This window comes from Pyrus communis, chromosome 16, assembly GCF_963583255.1.
Source record: "Pyrus communis chromosome 16, drPyrComm1.1, whole genome shotgun sequence".
NCBI classification, from domain to species: domain Eukaryota; kingdom Viridiplantae; phylum Streptophyta; class Magnoliopsida; order Rosales; family Rosaceae; genus Pyrus; species Pyrus communis.
Genome location: NC_084818.1, coordinates 8,837,498 through 8,860,198, shown reverse-complemented (window position 1 = coordinate 8,860,198; position 22,701 = coordinate 8,837,498). Strand labels below are relative to the sequence as shown.

The 22,701-nt window shown below is 37.6% G+C and overlaps 2 protein-coding genes across 2 annotated transcripts; both read right to left on the bottom strand.

Moving 5' to 3' along the window:
* Positions 1-12,659: 12,659 nt before the first annotated feature.
* On the bottom strand, positions 12,660-18,329 carry LOC137720156 (protein NTM1-like 9). Its single transcript, XM_068459168.1, has 3 exons — positions 18,312-18,329; positions 13,835-14,056; positions 12,660-13,291 (listed from the first exon to the last, which is right to left on the bottom strand). The coding sequence occupies exons 2-3, from the start codon at positions 14,031-14,033 to the stop codon at positions 12,852-12,854; spliced, it is 639 nt and encodes a 212-aa protein (XP_068315269.1). The 5' UTR covers positions 14,034-14,056; positions 18,312-18,329; the 3' UTR covers positions 12,660-12,851.
* Positions 16,864-18,445, bottom strand: LOC137720155 (protein NTM1-like 9). The gene is made up of 2 exons (XM_068459167.1): positions 18,085-18,445; positions 16,864-17,541 (listed from the first exon to the last, which is right to left on the bottom strand). Exons 1-2 carry the CDS (start codon positions 18,284-18,286, stop codon positions 17,042-17,044), a joined length of 702 nt encoding a protein of 233 aa, XP_068315268.1. The 5' UTR covers positions 18,287-18,445; the 3' UTR covers positions 16,864-17,041.
* Positions 18,446-22,701: the final 4,256 nt, after the last annotated feature.

Here is a 22,701-nt window from a genome sequence, read left to right as displayed (position 1 = left end):
TTCTTGATCAATGTTTTGGATTGTGTGGGGAAGCAGCATTTCAGTGAAGTTGTATTTATACACGCTCGTCAAAGACCCACTAATGACTCAAAGCACAGGACTTTTGCATTGACCAATATATTTTCCGAGTCTTTGAGCTTGAGGAGTAACTTCATCTTTTGCGCCCTACACTTTCGGGGTTTCTTTCATTTTGGTCTTCCAACTATTTCTTATCACAATAATATTTTTATCCAATTCAAATTACCGTGTGATAAATTTTAACTTGGGTGATGAGAAGAGAGTATACTCCCCTAGCTACCTTCGCTACAGTTAATTTTACACGAATTTATTTGCAAGTTATATTACTATTCTAAGCTATAGCACTAACAGGGATATAAGAGCTTTTATGTTGGGTGTAGTGGGCTGAAGAATAAGGTCCCTATCTAAACAAGACAATCTACCACTTGATTTTCATTACAACCGGAAACCGTCTAAATTGAATTGCACACACCTTTATCATTTTTACAAGAATCAGTAGAAGGATTTTATTTATCAACCAACAAATTATACAATTACAGAGGTGCCAAGTGTATAAATTTTCTAAGAACTAATAATTTAAACTAGAAATAATTTACACAGACATAAAAAGCAGTAAATCTCCTATATGGCTAGCACCACATGAATAAGAACCAAAGAAAACCATTGAGAACGTAAACCATTTATAAAGTTGTAATGAATTGTCAAGGAATTTTTTTTCAGAATGTTGAGAACAAAGTTCAAGACATTAGATTAGATGTCATAATATAATTAGTTAGTTCTATGGATTATCCTCATTTTACCACATTTTAAAAAGATATGTGACCCATTTGGTCCAAGAAAATAAAAAAAGAAAATTATTGAAAATGGTTTGAAAACTTTGAGTTTTAATGATAAGGACAAAATAAAGGGTAAAGTGCATAGTACCAAGATTGACTTTTTAGTGTAAAAATGTGATTTTTCGTTAAAGTGAACAGTGCCGTGGGTTTTTCGTTAAAACTCTCAAATAAAAAAGGTTTAAAGACCTAAATGTAATAACTACTAAAACTCAAGGTGCAAATTTATAAATAAGTCTAGAGCCTTGAGTTCAAGTTCTAGCCTTAACGCGTTAATTTTTAGTTAATTTTATTCTGCCGTGTAGTGGGAATGATAAAATCGAGAGGACTCAAGAACATTCTGGAGTCTGACACATGGAAGTTGGAAACCCTTGCTCAAGGCAAAGCATGATGTCATTACGTTAACTGTGCATGCCCATCTGGAGTCACAACAGTGTTGATCAAGGTACAACAGATGTCCAATTTGGAATAACTTTGAGAATTACTTTATCATGTTCATTTATCTGTTTGTGCAACAAAAATTCATTTTAAATTTTTTTACTTAAAATTAAATACAAATAGTACTTGATGAAAATTAATTATACAATATATGATAAACAAACACAATAAAATAATTACCGAATAATTCACAAAGATAATCCAAAAAATATCCTCATATGTGAAATTTATAGACGTTGCGGTAATGGCTTTAAGTGTGGATCCCACCACTTCCTATAAAGTCTTTTTCACTTTGTAATTTGTAATTTGTAATTTTTGTTTCTTTTCTTATGAGGAATCTCACTTTGTAATTGGAGATTGAAAAGCCAACATTCAAGCTTGCACTATTCTTTTCTTCCCCTAATGATGACCATTCATTTTTCTTGAGTAGCACGTCAATATAGTATCCACGTATATTTAATTTTTGAATCGATTTATTAGCTTAAATTGAGGGTAAGGATCATAGATGTGTTGAATGTTGTACCTGTAAGTGCTTATGAATAATTAGTTGAGGTTGTACATAAGAAATTCTGTGACAAATGAAATAAAAACACATGTCTAAAGAATATTTATATTAATGAATTTGTAGGATTACAATCTCTTTAATTGAATCATCTGATTCGATCTCCAAACATGTAAAGTGTGTATGTAGGGGCTGTTAATCCAAGGGTCGCAATGACTTGATCTTGGATAAATGATTGTATCAACGATTTGGCTTGTGGCGAGGGAAGAACCGGCATGCATGTGTGGTACCTGATGATTCTTCACAGGTTTTGGCGAAGAACATAGAGGGCTTTCTGAATTCTTTTGAGTGTTTGGGAATTTGGATGCTTGAGAGCTTTAGAGTTTTAAAGTTTTAGTGTGTGGGCGTGAAAACGATTTTTGGACCATTTCTTTGTCCTGAAGCCTCCTATTTATAGACTTTCCAAGCTTTGCCTACGAAGGGACCAGGGCCTCATTCATGTCTTTGTTCGTGATTTGTGATTTTACTCCTTCAATTAATATTTGATTTAATCAAATAAATATTAAATTAAAAATCAAACAAATCAATCTTCCCAATTTAACATTTTCATTTAATTTAAATAAATAAATTAATTTATTAATTTAAATTAAAATCAAATATCACTTTCCATCAAATATCGTCCGTCATTGCATGCCACGTAAGTCCTCACATACTGAAATTTAATGCATTGGTGAACATTTTTTTTTATTGAAATTTGCATGTCAACAAAGAGTGTTGACGAAAACTTGTAATTTGGGAACAAATTTCTTCCAACACAATTTCACCGTTACTCGAAAAAAATAGGGTTATATTATTTAAGTTTGGATCCATTCATGATTAAGTAATGTTTTAATTACAATCTTTAGTAATGTGCCACAAGAGAAACACTCTATGATTAAAATTACGAAGAAATGTCATACTTGATTTTGTAGCTTGCCTATGTATTCTTTTTTCAGGAGAATCAAGTCGACTCGTAGTTCAATGAAATTTGGATGGCCATCTGGATATGGTGCTTGAAGAGTTTGGGGTAAATTTGGTTGGCCATTTTGTCCCCATGCTCTTGATTTAATTTAAGCCCAACACTTAACAAATAGGCGAAAATGATGAGGTCAACCAGATAGTCTGGAATCACTCAACTAGGGGCATCTAAATAATTTCACATTGCTAATCGTGGATGTCACTCAATGTAGGAGGAGTCACTCAACTCTAATTGCAAACTTAAAAAGAATATGCTTCTCATTTGTTATGGGAAAAATTTCCCTCTTTTCGTTCATTGAAACATTTGAAGAAATTACAAAAGTTCCTATTAAGCTTTGCAAAAAATGTTGTCATCTCACCTATGCCACTAGCTAAAACCATTCTTCCAAAGACACCAACTTAAACTCAATTAACATACAACTAAACACAATAATTCAAAATAATTATTCCGTAGCAATTAGCTATTCCAATTATATCCGAATGCCCTGAATTAGTGCATCTCATTCCAATGTAAATTTGTATTCATTTGTTGTAGACTACTTTCTCAGATTCTATCTTGTTCTCAAGGTGTACGTCAGGGAGATCCTCTTTCTCAACTACTTTTTTGTTTAGCTTAGGAAGCTCTAGGTAGAAGTTTATCTTTACTCTACTCTACTCTACTCTACTCTACTAGACAAATCATTACTATTTCAGCTCCACCGAGTTGTTGCCCTCCAACTCATGTGTTATGTGCTAATGATCTTTTTATTTTTTTTCGTGGGAATGTTCGATCTCTTCGTTCTATTCGAAAGTTTTTGGATAAGTATGGTTATGCATCGGGACAACTTGTTAATGCAACTAAAAGTACTTTTTATCTCGACTCCACATCTGCCAATCGTAGAGTAAATGTCTCGAGACATCTTGGCTTTCGTATGGGTGTTGTTCCTTTCATTTATCTTGGAATCCATTTTTCGTTGTAAGCCAAGCAGAATTCACTTTCAAGCTTTGGTGGATAAGACTAAAGCTCTTCTTTCAGGTTGGAAAGGTAAACTTCTCTCAATGGCTGGACTACTCTAATTGGTGCAATTTGTTTATCAAAACTTGTTTTTTCCATAGCATCTCAGTTTATCAATAGCCCATTTGCCTTTTAAAGCATCTCTCTGCTTGTACACAAAATTTTATTTGGTCAAGGGACTTGGCTTCACGAAAGCTAGTAATTGTTGATTGGAGTATTATGTGTCAACCTAAGCATGAGGGTGGCCTTGATCTTCGGGATTTAACATTGAACTTGACAACTTTTGTTAGTTTTAGCCAAGATGCTTTACAATCCTCTTATATGTGGAGTTCATTCGCTCGTTAACGTTTTCCTCTTGCACCTTAACAAAACTCTGTCATAACTGTTGAATTTTAGAAAACAAACGTCATAAACGAATTCAAGACGTCGAAAAACATAAAGGGGGACCTCGGGTACCCCTACGCGTTGCTACACGTGGCCTCACACGCCACCACAAAGTGGTGGCCTCGACGGCCACGCACTGCCCTACACGTCGTGATGGGTTGCCGAAAAGTTGGTGGAAAAGTCACCGACACCACTATGTGCCTCCGATGAAGGTGTTTGTGCTCCTCGCGCCGGCTAAAGCTCAGCCTCACTCTCACCCACACACAGGCTCATGCACGGACCCACATGCTGGCTAGGCTTAGGGTTTGGGTTTCTAGGCTTGGGCTTAGGGTCCTGGCTTGGGCATGGGGTTATTTGGGTTTGGGCCTAAAGCTTGGGCTAGACTCCATGACGCAAAGGCCTGGTTGGGATTCTAGGTTACTAAATTATTAGGCTAGGCTCAATTGGGTTTGGGCTTAGGCTATTAGGCTAGATAACATGGCCCAAATGAATTTGGGTTGAGGTTAAACGGGTCGGGTCGACCCGGTTTCAGGCTATAGTTTGGCTGGTTTTTGGGCTAATTTTCAAACGCTCATAACTTCTTCAATACTTAACCAAATCAAGTGGTTCAAAAACCAAAGTTATAGTACTCAATGGGATGAAGAGAATGGTACCTTACACAACTACTAACTCATCATGGTTTGGCAGAAAAACACCTCGAAAGTGGCAATGCTCATCGAAAAATTAGCTATTTTCTACGATTAACATGTATGTACAACTCAAAACAAGTTTCGATCTACTCTTAAAACACATCCCAAGAGTTTCTAGAAGCTTACCAAAGTCGGAAAAATCATGAAACACATCGGGGAAGATGATGAATAGTGACCACATTGTTAAAGTGTTCCTCGGTTGGCATGGGGTTTTCCGAAGCTTCTCTGTCCACGTGGTGGGGATTTGGGATGGTTGTTGTGTGATTTTCAAAGAGGAGAGTGAGAAATGCAAAGAGAGAGCACGGGAGTGAGAGGGAAGAGATAGCGAAAAAATGGAGAAAATGAGAAATGAGGGAGAGAAAGAGTTACAAAAATCAGAAAAAAGAAAAGAGGGAAAGGGGATGCATGGGTCCAAGGGGAAAAAGCAAGGGGACAAGCTTTCCAAAATGGGTTCCAATAGCTCACAATTCAAGAATGTGTAAGATGAAACACAAAATATTCGCAAACGTTCGACATTTGAACGTAGAATCTTCGTTATAAGTTCGAATTCGAATCCGTTTGCACCTACGCGTTCGTGGAGATAAGTATGTTAAGAATAATTTAAGAAAATTAACGTTACTCATTTCAACGAGATGGTCAAACAAAGTCAACTCGAGGGCAGAATGGTAATTTCATAAATTAGTTAATATGAAAATACACTAAATTTGGGACAGGGTTTCACAATCTACCCCCTTAAAAGAATTTCATCCTAAGATTACAAACTTAGATAAATAGGTATGGATACTAACTCCTCATCAGTATGACTTTGTTCCTCAAAGTTTTATCCTGTCGATTGATGATCGTCGCTGGTTCCTCAACATAACTCGATGATTGTCTTGACTCACCTCTAATGGTTCCGGCTGAATAACATGAGAGGGATCCGGTACATACTTTCGCAGCATGGAATAGTCTTCAATCTGCGACAATTCTGGTGGTAGCTCTAATCTATAAGCAACTACGTTAATCCTTTCAGTGATTCAGTAGGGGCCAACATATCGAGGACTCAAATTTCTCGTTTACCAAAACGAACCACACCCTTCAAGGGCGACAACTTCAGGAAGAAAAAATCACCAATCTTATACTCACGATCCCTGGAATGTTGATCCACAATGCTATTCTGTAGATCTTGTGTTGCCTTTAGGTTCCTCTTTATCAACTGGATATTAGTATTAGTGGTGTCGACAATTTTTGGCCCTACTAACACCCGTTCACCAACCTCAGTCCAACATTATGGTGTCCATCATGCTTTCCTATATAGTGCCTCAAACGGTGCCATGCCAATACTGAAGTGGTAGTTGTTGTTGTAGGCAAACTCGATTAATAGTAGTTAACTATCCCAACTACCATACCACTAGAGAACAGACATTCTTAACATGTCCTCCAAAGTCTAAATTAACCTTTTAGATTGACCATCGGTCTGTGGATGATAGGCAGTGCTATACAACAGTTGAGTATTCATGGCATCATAGAACACTCTCCAAAATCTAGAGGTGAATCTTGGATCTCTGTTCGAAACGATGGTGATGGGTGCACCATGAAGTATGACAATATTATCAATAAAAAGTTGTGCTAACTTCTCGAGTGTGTAGGTTTGTCAAACAGGTAAGAAATGAGCAGTCTTGGTGAGTTGATCCATAATCACTCAAATGCCATCAAACCTCGACCGTGTGCTTGGCGAACCATACATGAAATCCATGGTGATGTCTTCTCACTTCCACGCTGGTATAAGGAGATTCTACATTAGCCCCTCAGGTATCTATCTGTCCACCTTCACCTGATGGCAAATAATACATCTCTTTACATACTCTGCGACATCCCGTTTCATCTTATACCAATAGTAGAACAGACGGATAGCGTGATACAATTTGGTACTCCCCAGATACATGACATATACCGGAATATGAACGACATCAAGAATTTCCTTCTTCACAACTTCATTGTCCTTAGGTATAAACAACCTATTTCCCATCATCAAGGCTCCATCTTTCCGGATTTTCAAATCTCACCTAGAACCATTCCGCACTTGTTCCTTTAGGTCTGCACACTATTGGTCGAGCTTCTGAGATTCCTGAACCAAATCCACCAAAACAGGCCTAATTTGGAAGTGTGCTAACAATGCTCCCTATGAGTCTGGTATCATTCTAACGTTGGTTTCTCGAAGAGAAAATAGTAGCAGAACATGGATAGCTCGAAGGGAGGCAAGCTGTCTATAAGACTTCCGGCTAAGTGCATCTGCTACGACGTTGGCGTGACCAGGGTGATACTCAATAATGCAATCATAGTCACTAATAAGTTTCATCCACATTCTCTGCCTCAAATTCAACTGCTTCTGGGTGAAGACATACTTCAGACTCTTGTGATCAGTAAAGGTGCGGCACTTCTTGCTGTACAAGTAATGTCGCCAGATTTTTAGAACAAAGACCATTGCTCCGAGTTCTAGATCATTGAGTATGGTAGTTTTCTTGTGAGTTTTCAGTTGCCTGGAAGCATAGAAGATGACTTTCCGTTGCTGTATCAGAACACAACCCAATATCAACAAGGATGCATCACTATAGATATCAAACTCACCGCCATCGTCTCGAAGAGCGAGGACGGAGGCATGAGTAAAACACTGTTTAAGCTTTTGAAAACTTCATTCATAATTTTCATCCCAGTAGAATTTGACCCTTTTCTAAGTCAATTTAGTAAGAGGCAAGGTGATTGCCAAGAAATCCTGCGCAAAACATCGGTAATAGCCAGCCAGTCCCAGAAAACTCCTCACTTCAGTAACATTCCTCGGTTGCTTTCATTTAGACACTGCCGAAATCTTCTGAGGGTCCACACTAATTCCCTTAATGGAAACCACATACCCGAGGAAACTAATCCGGTCTAGCCAAAACTGACACTTACTGAACTTCGCAAATAGCTAGTGCTTCCTCAATCTCTCCAACACCAACTTCAGATGTTTTCTGTACTCAACATTATTCTTGGAGTAGATCAAGATAACATCAATGGATACAATCATAAACTGATTGAGATACAGTCTGAAAACTCTATTCATCAAATCCATGAAAGCTCGAGTGCATTAGTTACCCAAAAGGCATGACACGGAACTCATAGTGTATATACCTAGTGCAGAAAGCAATCTTCGATACATCTTTGTTCCGGATAAGTAACTGGTTGTAACCTGAATGAAGCTCGATCTTAGAAAACACTTGAGCACCTCTTAATTGGTCAAATAGATCATCAACAAGGCAGGAGGTAACGGTTCTTCATTGTCACCCAATTCAGTTGTCTGTAGTCGATGCAAAGTCTTTTTTCCTAACAAACAATACAGGAGTGCCCCAGGGAGACATACTGGGCTAGATGTAACCCTTGTCCACAAGCCCTTGAAGTTGAATTTTCAATTATCTCAACTCAATCGGTGTCATTTGGTATAGTGCCAATGAAATATGGTTGGTAGCTGGAAGTAAATCAATTGTGAATTCGATTTCCCTCACAAATGGTAACCCCAACAAATCCTCAAGAAATACATCGGTGAATTCATTCACCACTGGTATATCTCCAGCACACAGAGAAGGTTCACCTTACGTGACCACGTGAGCTAAGAAGCCCACAAACCTTCTGCAGTAACTTTGTTGTCTGGATGGTGAAGATAATACTATTCTGGAGGATCTGTCATTCACCCTGAAAAGTGATTGCTGATCGTTTAGGCCAATCAAAAGTCACCAATTTCTCCCTACATTCAACATAGGCATTATGCTTAGATAGCTAATCCATTCGTAGAATGGCACTGGACTCCAAAATTTGAAGGGAATCAAATTGGCCTTCATAAGTTCCCCTTCAACAATAACTGGGCAATCTCTAAACTCCTATTGTGCACAGAATAGATCTCCAAGTGGCAATTGCATGAACATATCATAATCGAGCGATGCAAGTTGCGAGTCTGAGTCATGGCGTTGATATGCCCATGAGCTTGACGTCCCAAACCACTGTTATGGCCACCTCGAGTACTAATGCCTTTGTTGCGGTCGGCTTAGTTCCCCTAAGCACGATTGCTTGAAGCTGCTCTAGAATGCTGTGGTTGTCACTGAGCAGAAAACTGGGTATTCGGATTACTACTGCCGCCATAACTTTTAGTACCGCTATAACTCTAAGTATTCGGGTTACTTCCCCCACCGTAACTCTCTAATGGGTTCGTCGAAGGGAAAATACGGGCATAGTGCCTAGTGCCACTACACTGGTGACACATGGCAGCACTCACAACTCAATCTCCAAGATGGTGTATATCACAATGTGCGCAAGCCGCAATTGATGAATTAAAGTGGCTAAATGATTGCCTCACCGACTCACTACTTGAGCCCTTGCTAGATGATCCTGAACCCTGACCATGTTGTTTCAAAGACTTAGAGTGTCTTGAGCCGAAAGAATGAGAAGAAGTAGAAGGCTCCCTCATACTCTGGGATCAGAATCCACGACCCCGCTGATTCTGGTTCCGAGGCTGATTTTGAGTTCAAGGCTGATTCTGGTTAAGTTTAATCCACCTCGTCTGTTCGACCCTCAAAGCCACCTCAAGCATATCCTTGTAGGAAGCATACCTCTGTGGTGCCAGAAGCTCACAAATGTCCTGGTTCATAGCAATCTGCAGCTGTATCATCATCTCCCGCTGGTTCCCATAGGTTCCCTCTTGGTGTCTCGACAAGCACCGAAAAATGCTATCAAACTCTATAATACTCAGATTGCCCTAGCAGAACTCTATGAATTCCTGTATTTTCCTCAGCTGATAATCCGGGCTCAAAAAGTGTGTGCTGAAAAGTCTCTTGAATGTAGCCTAAGTCATCAAAGAATTATGTGGGCGAGAGCTTGTCATTAACTTCCACTCGCATTCCCCTTAATGAAGTAATCATCGGTATTTGCCCATTCAGATGATGGGCATTTCATACTCTCTAAAGTGTCTTCCATCTTTTCCAACCAATCATTAGCCTCTTCACAGACTCCAACCATATTAAGCTCCGTAACGTCGTGGCTACGAGCAATCTTAGTACATGTACGACTTGGCCTGCTACTACCAGGAAAAACATTCTGTAAGCGAAGGTCAACTACTAAATTCCTCCCATTAAACCAAAATGAGGTCGTTGAGGTACATTCCTACCAGGATTATCCATGATTCTAATAAGAGGCAAACAAAATTTAGAAGAACGAAAGACTATGGCCACAAGAAAGGTTATAATTTACCAAATGGAAAAATGAAGTCCTAAGTATGCTTTGATACCAATCTAACACGCTCCAATCCTGATGTCCAGGGGACAGTGGGATGGCCACATGTTGGCCGACATCCGAAGGTGATGCAAGCCATTTAATGAATGCATATGCCGAGAACATGTGAAACATGCATATAAATTTCACGCGAACTATGCAATTTAATATTCAAATATAAACTTTACCAAAATAATATTAAAAAGTCAATTGTCAAATAAAATGAATGTGTTAATGCATGACATGTTCAAAGCATATATCTAATTCAAAATACAAGCGGAAGGTGTAACAAAAAGTGCTATTACAGGTGAAGTCAAAAGCAAAGAGGATGACACGATATCATTGGTAGGGGAATGCCTCATAGCTTGGATCGTATGCCTCATTCCTTTGTCATGAGTGAGTGCAAAAAAAAAGTGAGTGGACCAAGTTGATATATAAATAATACAGAAATAGTTATTCAACGTACTAACCCCCAAAGTTTATGAAAACTCAATAGCATAATATATAGTAGGTTTTTTGAAAACCCTAGCATGCCATAAAACCTTCGTAAAACATATATTATATATAATGTGTTAAATAGTGGCATCAGTATCGCCCGAAGGCATATAGAAGTCTTCCGACTGAAGCCACCTACACACGCCAGGCTGAAGCCAACATAAATATCTTCTGGCTGAAGCCACCTACACAAGCCCGACCAAAGCCAATATAAGTATATTTCGGCTGAAGCCACCTGCACACGCCATGCCAAAGACAATATAAGTATCATCGCCTGTGGGCAGAACAGTGACCACTAGATAAGCACAAAACCATTGAATATAATATTTCCTACATAAGTACATATATCTCAACAAAGCTTAGTAGCTCAAACATTATATCTCAAAACATCTTCATAGTATGTAGTCATCCATCATATATACTACAAAGAAAAGGAAATCGATAAAGTATGTTATTCCAAAATATTCTCAGTAAAGCATGATATCTCATAATATTTAAAATCTAATTTACTCATAAAACGTAACCATTAAATCATGTTTTTCATGTATGCATTTCTAATAGTAAAATATGCATTTTAGTAGGGGTCCACTCACAGATACTCTGTCGTCGCCGTGCGAAAATGGAGGGACGGAAACGCCACTGATAATCATACCTAAGCACATAAAAGGTCCAATTTATAAAACTCTATCATAATGGTTGAATTTCGAAAAACCGACATCATAAACGGATTCAGGATGTCAAAAAACATAAGGTAAAGAAAGTGAGAAGAGAGGGGGAGAGAGAGAGTTACAAACATCATAAAAAGAAAAAGGGGAAGGGGGATGCACGGGTCCAAGGGGAAAAAGTAAGGGGACAAGCTTTTTAAAGTAGGTCACAGTGGCTCACAATTCAAGAATGTGTAAAATGAAATATAAAATATTCGCAAACGTTCAATGTTTGAACGTAGAATCTTCGTTATAAGTCCGAATTCGAATTTGTTTGTACTTACGCGTTCGTGGCGATAAGTACGTTAAGAATAATTTAAGAAAATTAACATTACCCGTTTCAACGAGACGGTCAAACAAAGTCAATTCGAGGGCAAAATGGTAATTTCATAAATCGATCAATATGAAAATACACTAAATTTGGGATGGGGTTTCACATATATTGCGAAGGAAATGTTGTTGCGGACAATTTTTCTTATGTGGACTTGTCTTCTCCAACTTTAGTATGACATGATTCCCCTCCATTAGCAACTCGTGTTGCTTATTTTTCAGACTATACTTTCTTCCTTGGCTACCATTTCTCAAATTAATTTGCAAATGGACATATAGGTTTGGCTCACTTTTTTTTCTCCTTGACCTTGTGATGTTGCTTAATCTGTTTTGCATGTTTAGATTTTTAGGTTTGGTTTTAGAAGGGTTAGGTTTCATGTCCCGTCTCTTTTCTTTGTATTTTTATTGTTTGCTTTTCTAGAAGGGTAATGTTGATACTGACAAGATCATTTTATTGGGAAATGGGGATACTCTAAACATTCCATTAGTTATATATCAATTTTGCAACAAAAATACTTGTGTGCACGAAAAACCCTAGGTTTGGCAAGGTAAATGTATTAAAAAGGGACAAATTTTAGCAAACAGTGCTACTACGGTAGGCGGTGAACTGCTTTGGGAAAATACATATGAGTAGCTTATATGGCATGGGAAGGTTACAATTCTGAAGATGCGGTACTCATTAGTGAGCCTTTTTAACTCAGTGGTAGAGTAACGCTATGGTAAGGCTTAAGTCATCGATTCAAATCTGATAAAGGGCTTTGATTTTTTCATAAGCAAACAGCAAATCCATGGGTATTTGAAATTGAGTATCCGAAAAAGGTAGAATATTTGATGGAAGAACGGGAGATCCTTTTGAGGGGTTATACTAGTTGTAACTTCTTTTGCGTTATCAATAAAATTCTTCTTGTATCATCGAAGGTTTATAAAAATAAAAAGCAAAATAAAAGCACAATCAATCACTTAACATTTTGGCTAAAAAAATGAGAAGATAATATAACACAAAATTCCACTGAGATTAATAGGTTTTAAGTAAACAACATTAACAAGAATACAACATATAAGGTTAGAGGAAAAGCAGAAATGCTGCACAGGAACGCAGCAGCTGATGCAGGGAAATTAATTAAAGCCATATTTACTAGAGACCAGAGTTTTAATCTGAAGGTTATCAAAGGATTATCCCAGCTGTTCCACTGGCTCTGCAATCACATCACTTACAGCAGCTTGATAATCTTCCGAGGTAGCACCTGTATCAGCTAATTCGCCGTGGATTGGATCACCATTCGGCTTCTTATAACTAGCTGACATGTTCTTTATGCGCCAGAGGACAAAGTTCATCTGCTTGGTGGGTTTAGAACTCACCTTAGTTTCTGTGAGATTATATTCATGGACTACCCAATTAGTCTTCTTTGATTTCGGCAGACGACGTTCATAGAATGTCAGACTCCTCTTCTTCCCAATCACAGCTTTGGATTCTTCAGCCCTGATCTCACGGTCCTTCCCTGTGATCTTGTAAAAGCCTTGATCCGTGACCCGGTTGCAGCGAGTGCCGTTGTACTTGTAATCGAGCCGGCTAAAGAAGAACCACTCCTTCCCATGAACTTCTGGGAAGAATGCTGAAATCCAACAACAAAACAAAATGTTCAAAATTTGAAACCAACCCACTCCAACTCTTGAAGAACAAAAAACACAAACACTGAAACAAGATCATAAATTTTTGGGTGCAACAATATTATACGATAGGAAAGAGATATCGATCGGTCGGCTATTTAAAGGGAAATTAAATCGAAATGCAACACAAAACAATATATTGAAATTGAAACCAACCCACTTCAATTCTTGAGGTACAAGTGATATTACTACTTTACTTTGAGCTATGCTAAGGGGAGGGAGGAGGGAATTTGAACCCGGAACATCGGACTCCAATTCTTGAAGTAAAAAAACTGATAAGACCATAAATTTATGCATACAACATCATACAATAGAAATAGAGCACTGGAATCACTACAGAAGACAACAAATCGAAACCAACCAAATTCAATTCTGAATGAAGAAAAACTGAAACAAGATGGTATAGATTTACATAATCAACGGCAGAATCCATTGCAAACAAGATGTATGGCCACTGAAGAAAAAGTGAGATAGAATAATGGGTTTACCAGGAAGATCGCAGGGCTCGTACTTGCAGACATCGATTTCAGGGATGACGTGGCGGAAATGGGAATCCGTCCCCTCTATCTTGTTCTTCAGGTAGTAGCTGACCAGCAACTCATCAGTGGGGGAGAATCCGAACCCAGGTAGTCGGCTCACATTCAAACGCACTGCATCTCCTTCTTCAGGTGCGTCGCTGCTGCTCATCTCTCTCTCTCTCTCTCTCTCTCTCTCTCTCTCTCTCTCTCTCAACTTTGAACTGTGATTATCGATCAGTGTTTTGGATTGTGTGGGGAAGCAGAATAAGTGAAGTTGTATTTATATACGCTCATCACAGAACCACTTTTGAAAGTTGACTAGTGTTTTACCAAGTCCTTGATCGTGTGGTGCAAGTTCATCTTTTGCTCCCTACACTTACCGGATTTCTTTCATTTTGGTCTTCCAACTATTTCTTATAATTTATTTTATTTGAGTTATATTATAATTTAATTTAAATTACAGTGTGATAAATTTTAACTTAGGCGATGAGATGAGAGTATATTGTTCTCGTTAACTTAGCTACGGTTAATTTTACACAATTTTAATTACAAATCGTATTACTACTCTAGGCAACAACACTAAGAGATGTAGGAGAATTTGTACCCTAGGCTAATGGGCTGAAGAATAAAATCCTATCTAAACAGGACAATCTTCCACTTAGTTTTTATTACAATTAGAAACCATTTGAATTGAATTGCACACACCATTTATTAATTTTTACAAGAAACGATTTTATTTATCAATCAACAAATTATACATCTACAAAAGTGCCAAATGTGTAAATTTTTAAGGATTAATAATTTAAATTTGGATAAATTACATTTTACCCCTCAGGTTTATAATCAATTTCAATTCCAATTCCCTACTACATCTTTAAAATATTTCAATTTCATACATTTACTTATCATTTTATTTTAATTGCATACATCCGTTATAAAACCTGTTAAGTAAATTGTTAAGTGATGACGTAGCAAATATGAGATCCATATTTGTGTTGACGTGACTGCTACATTTATGCCACGCGGCTAAAAAATTAATTTATTATGCATTTAAAATATAATATTATTTACCCTATTATAAAAAATAAAATAAAAACAACCAAACAAAACTAACCTACCCACTTCTCCATCTCCTCCCTCTTCGCCTCCCATCCCTTCTCTCTCCCCAAACCTACTCCTTCCTCTTCACCCCCGACCCCACCCCCACCTCCCTCGCAACCCTCCAACCAAAACCCCAAATAGTTGTAGCTACACACATGGCGGTCGGAGGACTGGTGCTCGGAGCAAAAGAGCTCGCCGAACCGGCACCGAAATCCGGTCAACCCGACCTTTCACTATCTCTGACACCTATTCGGCGATTCGCCTGATGTTGTGATCTCCGACACCATCGTCTTCTAGAAAGTCTCAACTGGGGCCTCGAAGCTGAAGGTTGGTCGGGGGTGAAGAGGAAGAAGTGGGTTTGGGTGAGAGAGAAGGGATGGGAGGTGAAGAGGGAGGAGATGGAGAAGTGGGTTGCGGGGGGTTCTGGGTTAGTTTTGTTTTGTGGTTTTATTTTTTTATTTTTTAATAGGGTAAATAATATTATATTTTAAATGAATAAAAAATTAATTTTTTTTGCCACATGGCACAATGTGGCAGCCACGTCAGCACAAATGTGGATCCTATATTTGCCACATCATCACTTAACGGTTTACTTAACAAATTTTCTAACAGACGTATGAAATTGAAATAAAATGATAAGTAAATGTATGAAATTGAAATGTTTTAAAGATATTGTAAGGAATTGAAATTGATCCCAAACATGAGGGGTAAAATGTAATTTACCTTTTAAATTTTAATCTAGAGATAATTTACATAGATATACAACAATAGTAAATTTCCTCTATGGCAACCACCTCATGATATGAACTGGAGTAGGATTCTCTCCCTCCTATTTTCATCCCCTTCCCTCTTCGCCTTTCATACTTTGTTTTCTGCCTTGTTGTGTCTATAAAAAAATTAATGTAAAATGTTGATGTAACTTAATTGTTCAAGTAGGAAGGGATAAAAGGGAAGAGAGATTAAGAAGGAAAGAGAATCCCGATTCCAAACGTAAAAGTACTTCTAAAAGCTAAACTTCCAAGAGGGGTTGTCTCCCGGTCCCTGAAAAGTAAAGGAAAAAGGAAAACTGCCAAGAGGGGTTGATCAAAAGGGCAAAATATATAAAATTAAAGAAACAAAACGCTGGCACGTCAGCTGACTTGTTTAGGAACCCAGGACTTAATTGGTTGGGATCAAATACTACTGGAGTATTCTGAAGTGAGTAAACAACTTGCAGTTGCATCTTCTTTTCAGTTCACACACACAAACATATGGGAACATTGGGAAGCAACAGAAAAACAAGAGGAGGGGTTTCAGACCCAGTAGGGTTCAGATTCTACCCCACTCCGTATGAAATGGTGGACCGTTACTTGAAGCGCAAGAAACAGGACAAGGATTTCAAATCTGATACATGGGAGTTGGAAAGCCTTGCTCACAAAAATAATTGTTCCTTGTTTGTGAAGGCAGAGCATCACGTCACTACGTCTACTGTGCATGTCCATGTCCATGAGGAGTGACAACTGACAAGAATGTTGACAAAGGTGTAACAGATGTCGAATTTCACACGTGTGCGGAAATGCCTTTGAGTGTGGATCCCTCCACTTGCTATCATGTCTTTAACTTTGTAATTGGAGATTGACAAGCCAAAATTCAAGCTTTGTACTATTCTTTTCTTCCCCAGATGACGACTATCGATTTTTCTTGAGTAGCACATCGATTTAGTATCCACGAATATTTGATTATAAAGTTGATTTTATTGGTTTTAATTGAGGGTTTGAAAATCGTTCGATCAAATTCAAAGATCCTATACTTGTCTTACGTTGTACCTGTAGGTCTGGAAGAAAAATTAGTTTGAGAGCGTTGACAGAAACTTGTAATTTGGGAACAAATTTCTTCCATCACAATTTCGCCATTACTCGAAAAGAATAGGGTTTTATTATTTATGTTTGGACCCGTTCACAATTAAGTGTAATTTTGTAATGTGCCACAAGAAACACTCTTTGATTAAATAAACAACATTAACAGCAATACTACATGAAAGGAGCACAGAAAAAAGAAGAAATGCTGCACAGGAACGCAGCAGCTAATGCAGGGAAATTAATTAAAGCAATAGGTACTAGAGATAAGAGTTTCAATCTGAAGGTTATCAAAGAAGTATCCCAGATGTTCCACTGGCTCTGCAATCACATCACTTACAGCAGCTTGATCATCTTCCGAGTTAGCACCTGGATCAGCTAATTCGCCGCGGATTGGATCACCCTTCGGCTTCTTATAACTAGCTGACTTGTTCTTCAGGCGCCAGAGGACAAAGTCCTTCTGCTTGGTGGGTTTAGAACTCACCTCAGTTTCTGTGAGAGAATACTCATGGACTACCCAATCGGTCTTCTTTGCTTTCGATCCACGACCTTCGTAAAAGATCAGAATCCTCTTCTTCCCAATCACAGCTTTGGATTCTTCAGCCCTGATCTCACGCTCCTTCCCTGTGATCTTGTAAAAGCCTTGATCCGTGACCCGTTTGCAGCGAGGGCTGTTGTTGTACTTGTAGTCGGGCCGGCTAAAGAAGAACCACTCCTTCCCATGAACTTCTGGGAAGAATGCTGAAATCCAACAACAAAACAAAATGTTCAAAATTTGAAACCAACCCACTCCAACTCTTGAAGAACAAAAAACACAAATACTGAAACAAGATCATAAATTTTTGGGTGCAAAAATATTATACGATAGGAAAGAGATATCGATCGGTCGGCTATTTAAAGGGAAATTAAATCGAAATGCAACACAAAACAATATATTGAAATTGAAACCGACCCACTTCAATTCTTGAGGTACAAGTGATATTACTACTTTACTTTGAGCTATGCTAAGGGGAGGGAGGAGGGAATTTGAACCCGGAACATCGGACTCCAATTCTTGAGGTACAAAAACTGATAAGACCGTAAATTTATGCATACAACATCATACAATAGAAATAGAACCCTGGAATCACTACAGAAGACAACAAATCGAAACCAACCCAATTCAATTCTGAATGAAGAAAAACTGAAACAAGATGGTATAGATTTACATAATCAACGGCAGAATCCATTGGAAACAAGATGTATGGCTAGTGAAGAAAAAGTGAGATAGAATAATGGGTTTACCAGGAAGATCGCAGGGCTCGTACTTGCAGACATCGATTTCCGGGATGGTGTGGCGGAAGAGGGAGTCGGTGCCCTGTATCTTGCTCCTCAAGTAGTAGCTGACCAGCAACTCGTCAGTGGGGTTGAATCTGACCGAAGGTAGTAGGATCACATTCGCATGCACTGCATTTCCTTCTTCAGTTGTGATGCTACCGCTATTCATCTCTCTCTCTCTCTCTCTCTCTCACAACTTTGAACTGTGATTATGGATCAGTGTTTTGGATTGTGTGCGGAAGCAGAATGAGTGAAGTTGCATTTATATACGGCTCATCAAAGACCCACTTATCACTCAAATCACTCGACTCTTGAAAGTTGGCTAGTGCTTTTTCCAAGTATTTGAGCTTGTGGTGCAAGTTCATCTTTTGGACTTCAACTATTTCTTATCATTTTTTTATTCGACCGATATTATAATCTAAGTTAAACTACAGTGTGATAAATTTTAAAGTGATGAGAGGAGACTATCCTGTTATAGTTAATTTGGCTACGATTAATTTTATACTGTGTTTGGTACTAACTAAATTAGTCGAGCATTTGGTATAGTATTGGACTAATGATCGTATTATTTATACTGTGTTTGGTACTGAACCGGATAGAACAAGGGAAAAAAACAATTTGAGTAATCTTTGTTTGTTTGTTGAACTTTTCTTATATTTATACCTTTTGAAAACCACATAAATTTTCAAATAACAAAAAGAAAAATAGTATCAAATTTCACAAGCAAGATATGCATTCCTCATTCTTCAAGTTCAATTAAAAATTAACACGAAATAAATACTATCAAATTTCATACCTCTGAGCTACAAGTACTAAGACCGAACAAATAGGCACAGGAAGCACTTCACCTAAAAGCACTTAAATCGTAAGAAAGTTGGAGAACAAACAGATTAACAGCACAACCCAGTTAGCTAAATCCAGCAGAAATCAAAAAACGCATGCAGCCAAACAAGCCCAACTATTGAAATATCAAAACATCACTGGCAACCTATTTCTCTAAAAGCATAAGAAACTCGATGCCCAATTCACAAAACCCACCAAAATTTGATCCCGGTGGGCGCAAAATCTTAAACATACACAGCAAAAATAAGAACCCATATGAATAAAAATTGGAACTTTATACTCAAAATCGAAGAGGCATACCGGGCAAGCGCTGCGGTTTTTGGGTAGCCGAAAAAAAGCAGCAGCATAACGATAAAGACGAGGAGCAAGTTGGGGGAGAGTGGTGAGGAGAGAGAGAGAGAGAGAGTGAGTGAGCTTCTGGAGAGGGAGAGAGAGTGTCTGGAGACTGCCGTCTGGAGAGGAAGGAGAGAGCGAGAGAAGCCTGGGAAAAAGAAGAAGAAAAATGAAAAGACGAACTGTGATGCAAACGAAGAAGAAGAATTTGAGAAGACGAACCTGGGATTCAAACGGGAGAGGAGTGCGTCTGGAGAGGACGAGACCGTCTGGAGAGGAAGGAGGGACCGAGAGAAGCCCGACTAAACTATACCGTGCTTTTGGACGGTATAAGGAAGAGGGTAAACACCGTATAAAAAGACACCAAACACCGTCCTCCGTATTATTAGTATTATCTGGTGTTTTATACGGTGTGCCAAACAGGGCCTAATAGATACATGAGAGTTTATACGTTGGGCATAGTGGTTTGAAGAATAAGGTCTTATCTAAACAAGACAATCTTCCACTTAGTTTTCATGACAACGAGAAACCATCTAGATTGAATTGCACACAACATTTATTATTTTTAACAAGAAACGACAGTGATATTTTATTTATCAACCAAAAAAGTATACATTTGCAGAAGTGCCAATAAGGATTAATAATTTAAATGTTAATCTAGAGATAATTTACACATACATACAAAAATAGCAAATTTCTTATATGGCCACCATCACATGAATACAAACCAATGGAAAGGTGTTCAATACAATTGAAACTTAAAAAAATAAATTTTTAACCAACCGTATTATGATACTTTGGTGTACTAAACCGTATTTTCGGCATACTGAAAAATCTCTTCGATTTGTCCTCAATTTACCACATTTTTTTAAAAGTTATGGGACCAATTTGGTCGAAAAAAAAGGCTTAAAGACCCAAATAGAACAACTACTAAAACTCAAGGTGCAAATTTAATTAAGTCTTGAGCTTCCGATACAAGTTTTACCTAGTCACAAACAGTGGATCCCATCAACGTCCTTTTAGGCGTTAATTTTTTTTATTTATTTTATTGTGTCGTGTGGTGTGAATCTTGGATTTGAATCTTATCTGGATCATCATATATTATCTGTTTATCGTACATTGTATAGCTAGAAATCATTTTAATTTTTTATATTTAAAATGAAATATAAATAATATCTAACGAAATCTAACCACATAATATATAATAAACGGATAGAATGTGAGATATCCTCACAAAGAGATCCCTATCCGGGAATCTCATGATTCTTATCTGCCACCTCTCGTAGGTTCAGCTTTTATTAATTTTCTCCAATATGTTTTTGAAGGGAAACATAAGATCGAGAGAACTCAAGAATATTCTGGAATCTGATAAAAGTTCGAAAGCCTTGGTCACAATTGTTCCTCGTTTGTGAAGAGGGAGCATTACGTCACTATGTCTACTGAGCTTGTCCATGTGGAGTGACAAGAATGTTGACCAAGGAATAACAGATGTTGAATTTGCAGACGTGTACAATTTAGAAGATTTCAACATGTACGTGGTATGTTTAAGTGGAATTTACTCTTAGATTGTATAAATGTTGACAGTATGAATCTTATGTCGAAGAAAGAATGAGTTACATGTATTTATATGAGCATCTTCAATGCAACATTTCTATTTGAAATGTAAAGCTACATCTACATCTTGTTGTACATTTTCAAAATGTAAATATGAATTTTACTTCAATGAAAAAAATGTAAATTTGAGATACTATTTTTTAATGTTCTAAAAGGGCGGCTGCCACAATAGGGGAGCACCGATGCGACGAACCCAAAATCGTTTAGGAAATCGACGATGCTATTAGGTGGCCTCTTGGGCGGGATGGGCGACTGTTGGGCAGCTCTATGTCGCAAGACTTTGTGGTGTTGTTGTTCCTTGGGTGCGTCACTTTGTGAAGCCCCCATGCTTCTGGCGACAATGTAAGAAAGTGAAAAAAAAGGGGTGGGGGCCGAGGAGCGAGGGGAGAGAGAGAACAATGTAGGAGTAATTACGACTAGTTTTCCATAGTTGTAGAGAATAGAAATTGAGACGACGATAGTTAGGGTTTTGTTTTAACTTCTCTCAATAAACTTTAGCTTTTGTTCAATATAAACTGTTGGCATAACCTACTCCCCCACCTCAATAGTGTAGATAATATATTTTCAAAAAAAATATAAAATATAAACTGTTATCTTTAATTGAGAAAAGGAGGGCTTCTGAACGAAATAAATTAAGATAAAATAAAAGGTGGGTTTTTTTCGAGTGAGGTCATTTCGTTTTCAAACTAAGCCCACCTTTCTTTACGGACTTAAAAATCTAAGATTTGGACTTAAAAACCTTACAAAACTAAAAGAAAAGTCATAAAAAAAATTTACACATATATTCATGAATATAAAAAAAATATATATTTAATCTAATTAAAACTAAAAACCGTCTAGACGCTAGGCACCTGCTAGCAGCCCGACTAGTGTTTTTTGGAACCTTACTGTTTTATTTTCTCGCTTTAATTGGCTGGATCCACCTAAAATGTAAGAGAAAAGAATATACAAATTTGCATTCTTAAACAAGGTCTGTATTTTACATCTCGTCTATTAAACAGCTTCCGACCAATCGAAAATGTAAAGTACCTATTTTAAGGCTTTTTACATCTCTCCTTAGAGATCCTCTAAGAAATGAGGATACTAATTTACGAGACACTAAGGACCACAACCTAAAATATTTCAAATTAAGTTCATGTGACAACCTAACTCTTAGTCTAATCATTCCTCTCTTCCCAAAATTATATCTCAGAATTGAATTCTCCTTTGCCACACTCGTTGATTCATTGTTTCATTTGGTCTACCGCATTAGCAGCCATGACACTGAAGTACCCGAAATCAATAATCTAGAGGTGTGATATCCACATACCTTTTCTTACTTTTCTCATATTTTTTTGGTTTTCGGCCATCGGATCAGATGAGTTGAAGAATATCAACGGAAAAAAATTAACAAGCAGTGTGTAAGAGGTAAAAAAAATGTGTGTAGATAGTATACCCCATAATCTAATAACAAAAATAGGATAAAACATTTACCATAGTTCAAAAGTAATGGCATGGCATTAATGCTACGCAGTATTTAGTGTTACATTATTTTAGTTGTTAGATTTGATTTTCATAATTGTTTAAAACTTTTATTTTCAATCTTACTATACCAGTTAGTGCTACTTACCGTTAAAAAGGATTGCAAAAAAAAAAAAAAAAAAAACGAAAAAACAATACAAAATACACTATTCAACATTTAAATGTTCTAATAAACTACATTCACAAGAACATTTTTCTTTTGATACAACATAATAATAAAAGAAACATTAACAAGTCTAACAAGTCTTTGAGTGAAGTTGTACTTATATACAC

Coding starts and splice junctions, on each gene's coding strand:
- LOC137720156 (XM_068459168.1), bottom strand. CDS start 14,033: ATGAGCAGCAGCGACGCACCTGAAGAAGGAGATGCAGTGCGTTTGAAT. Junction 13,292..13,834: donor CGAGCCCTGCGATCTTCCTG/GTAAACCCATTA, acceptor GTTGGATTTCAG/CATTCTTCCCAGAAGTTCAT.
- LOC137720155 (XM_068459167.1), bottom strand. CDS start 18,286: ATGAATAGCGGTAGCATCACAACTGAAGAAGGAAATGCAGTGCATGCG. Junction 17,542..18,084: donor CGAGCCCTGCGATCTTCCTG/GTAAACCCATTA, acceptor GTTGGATTTCAG/CATTCTTCCCAGAAGTTCAT.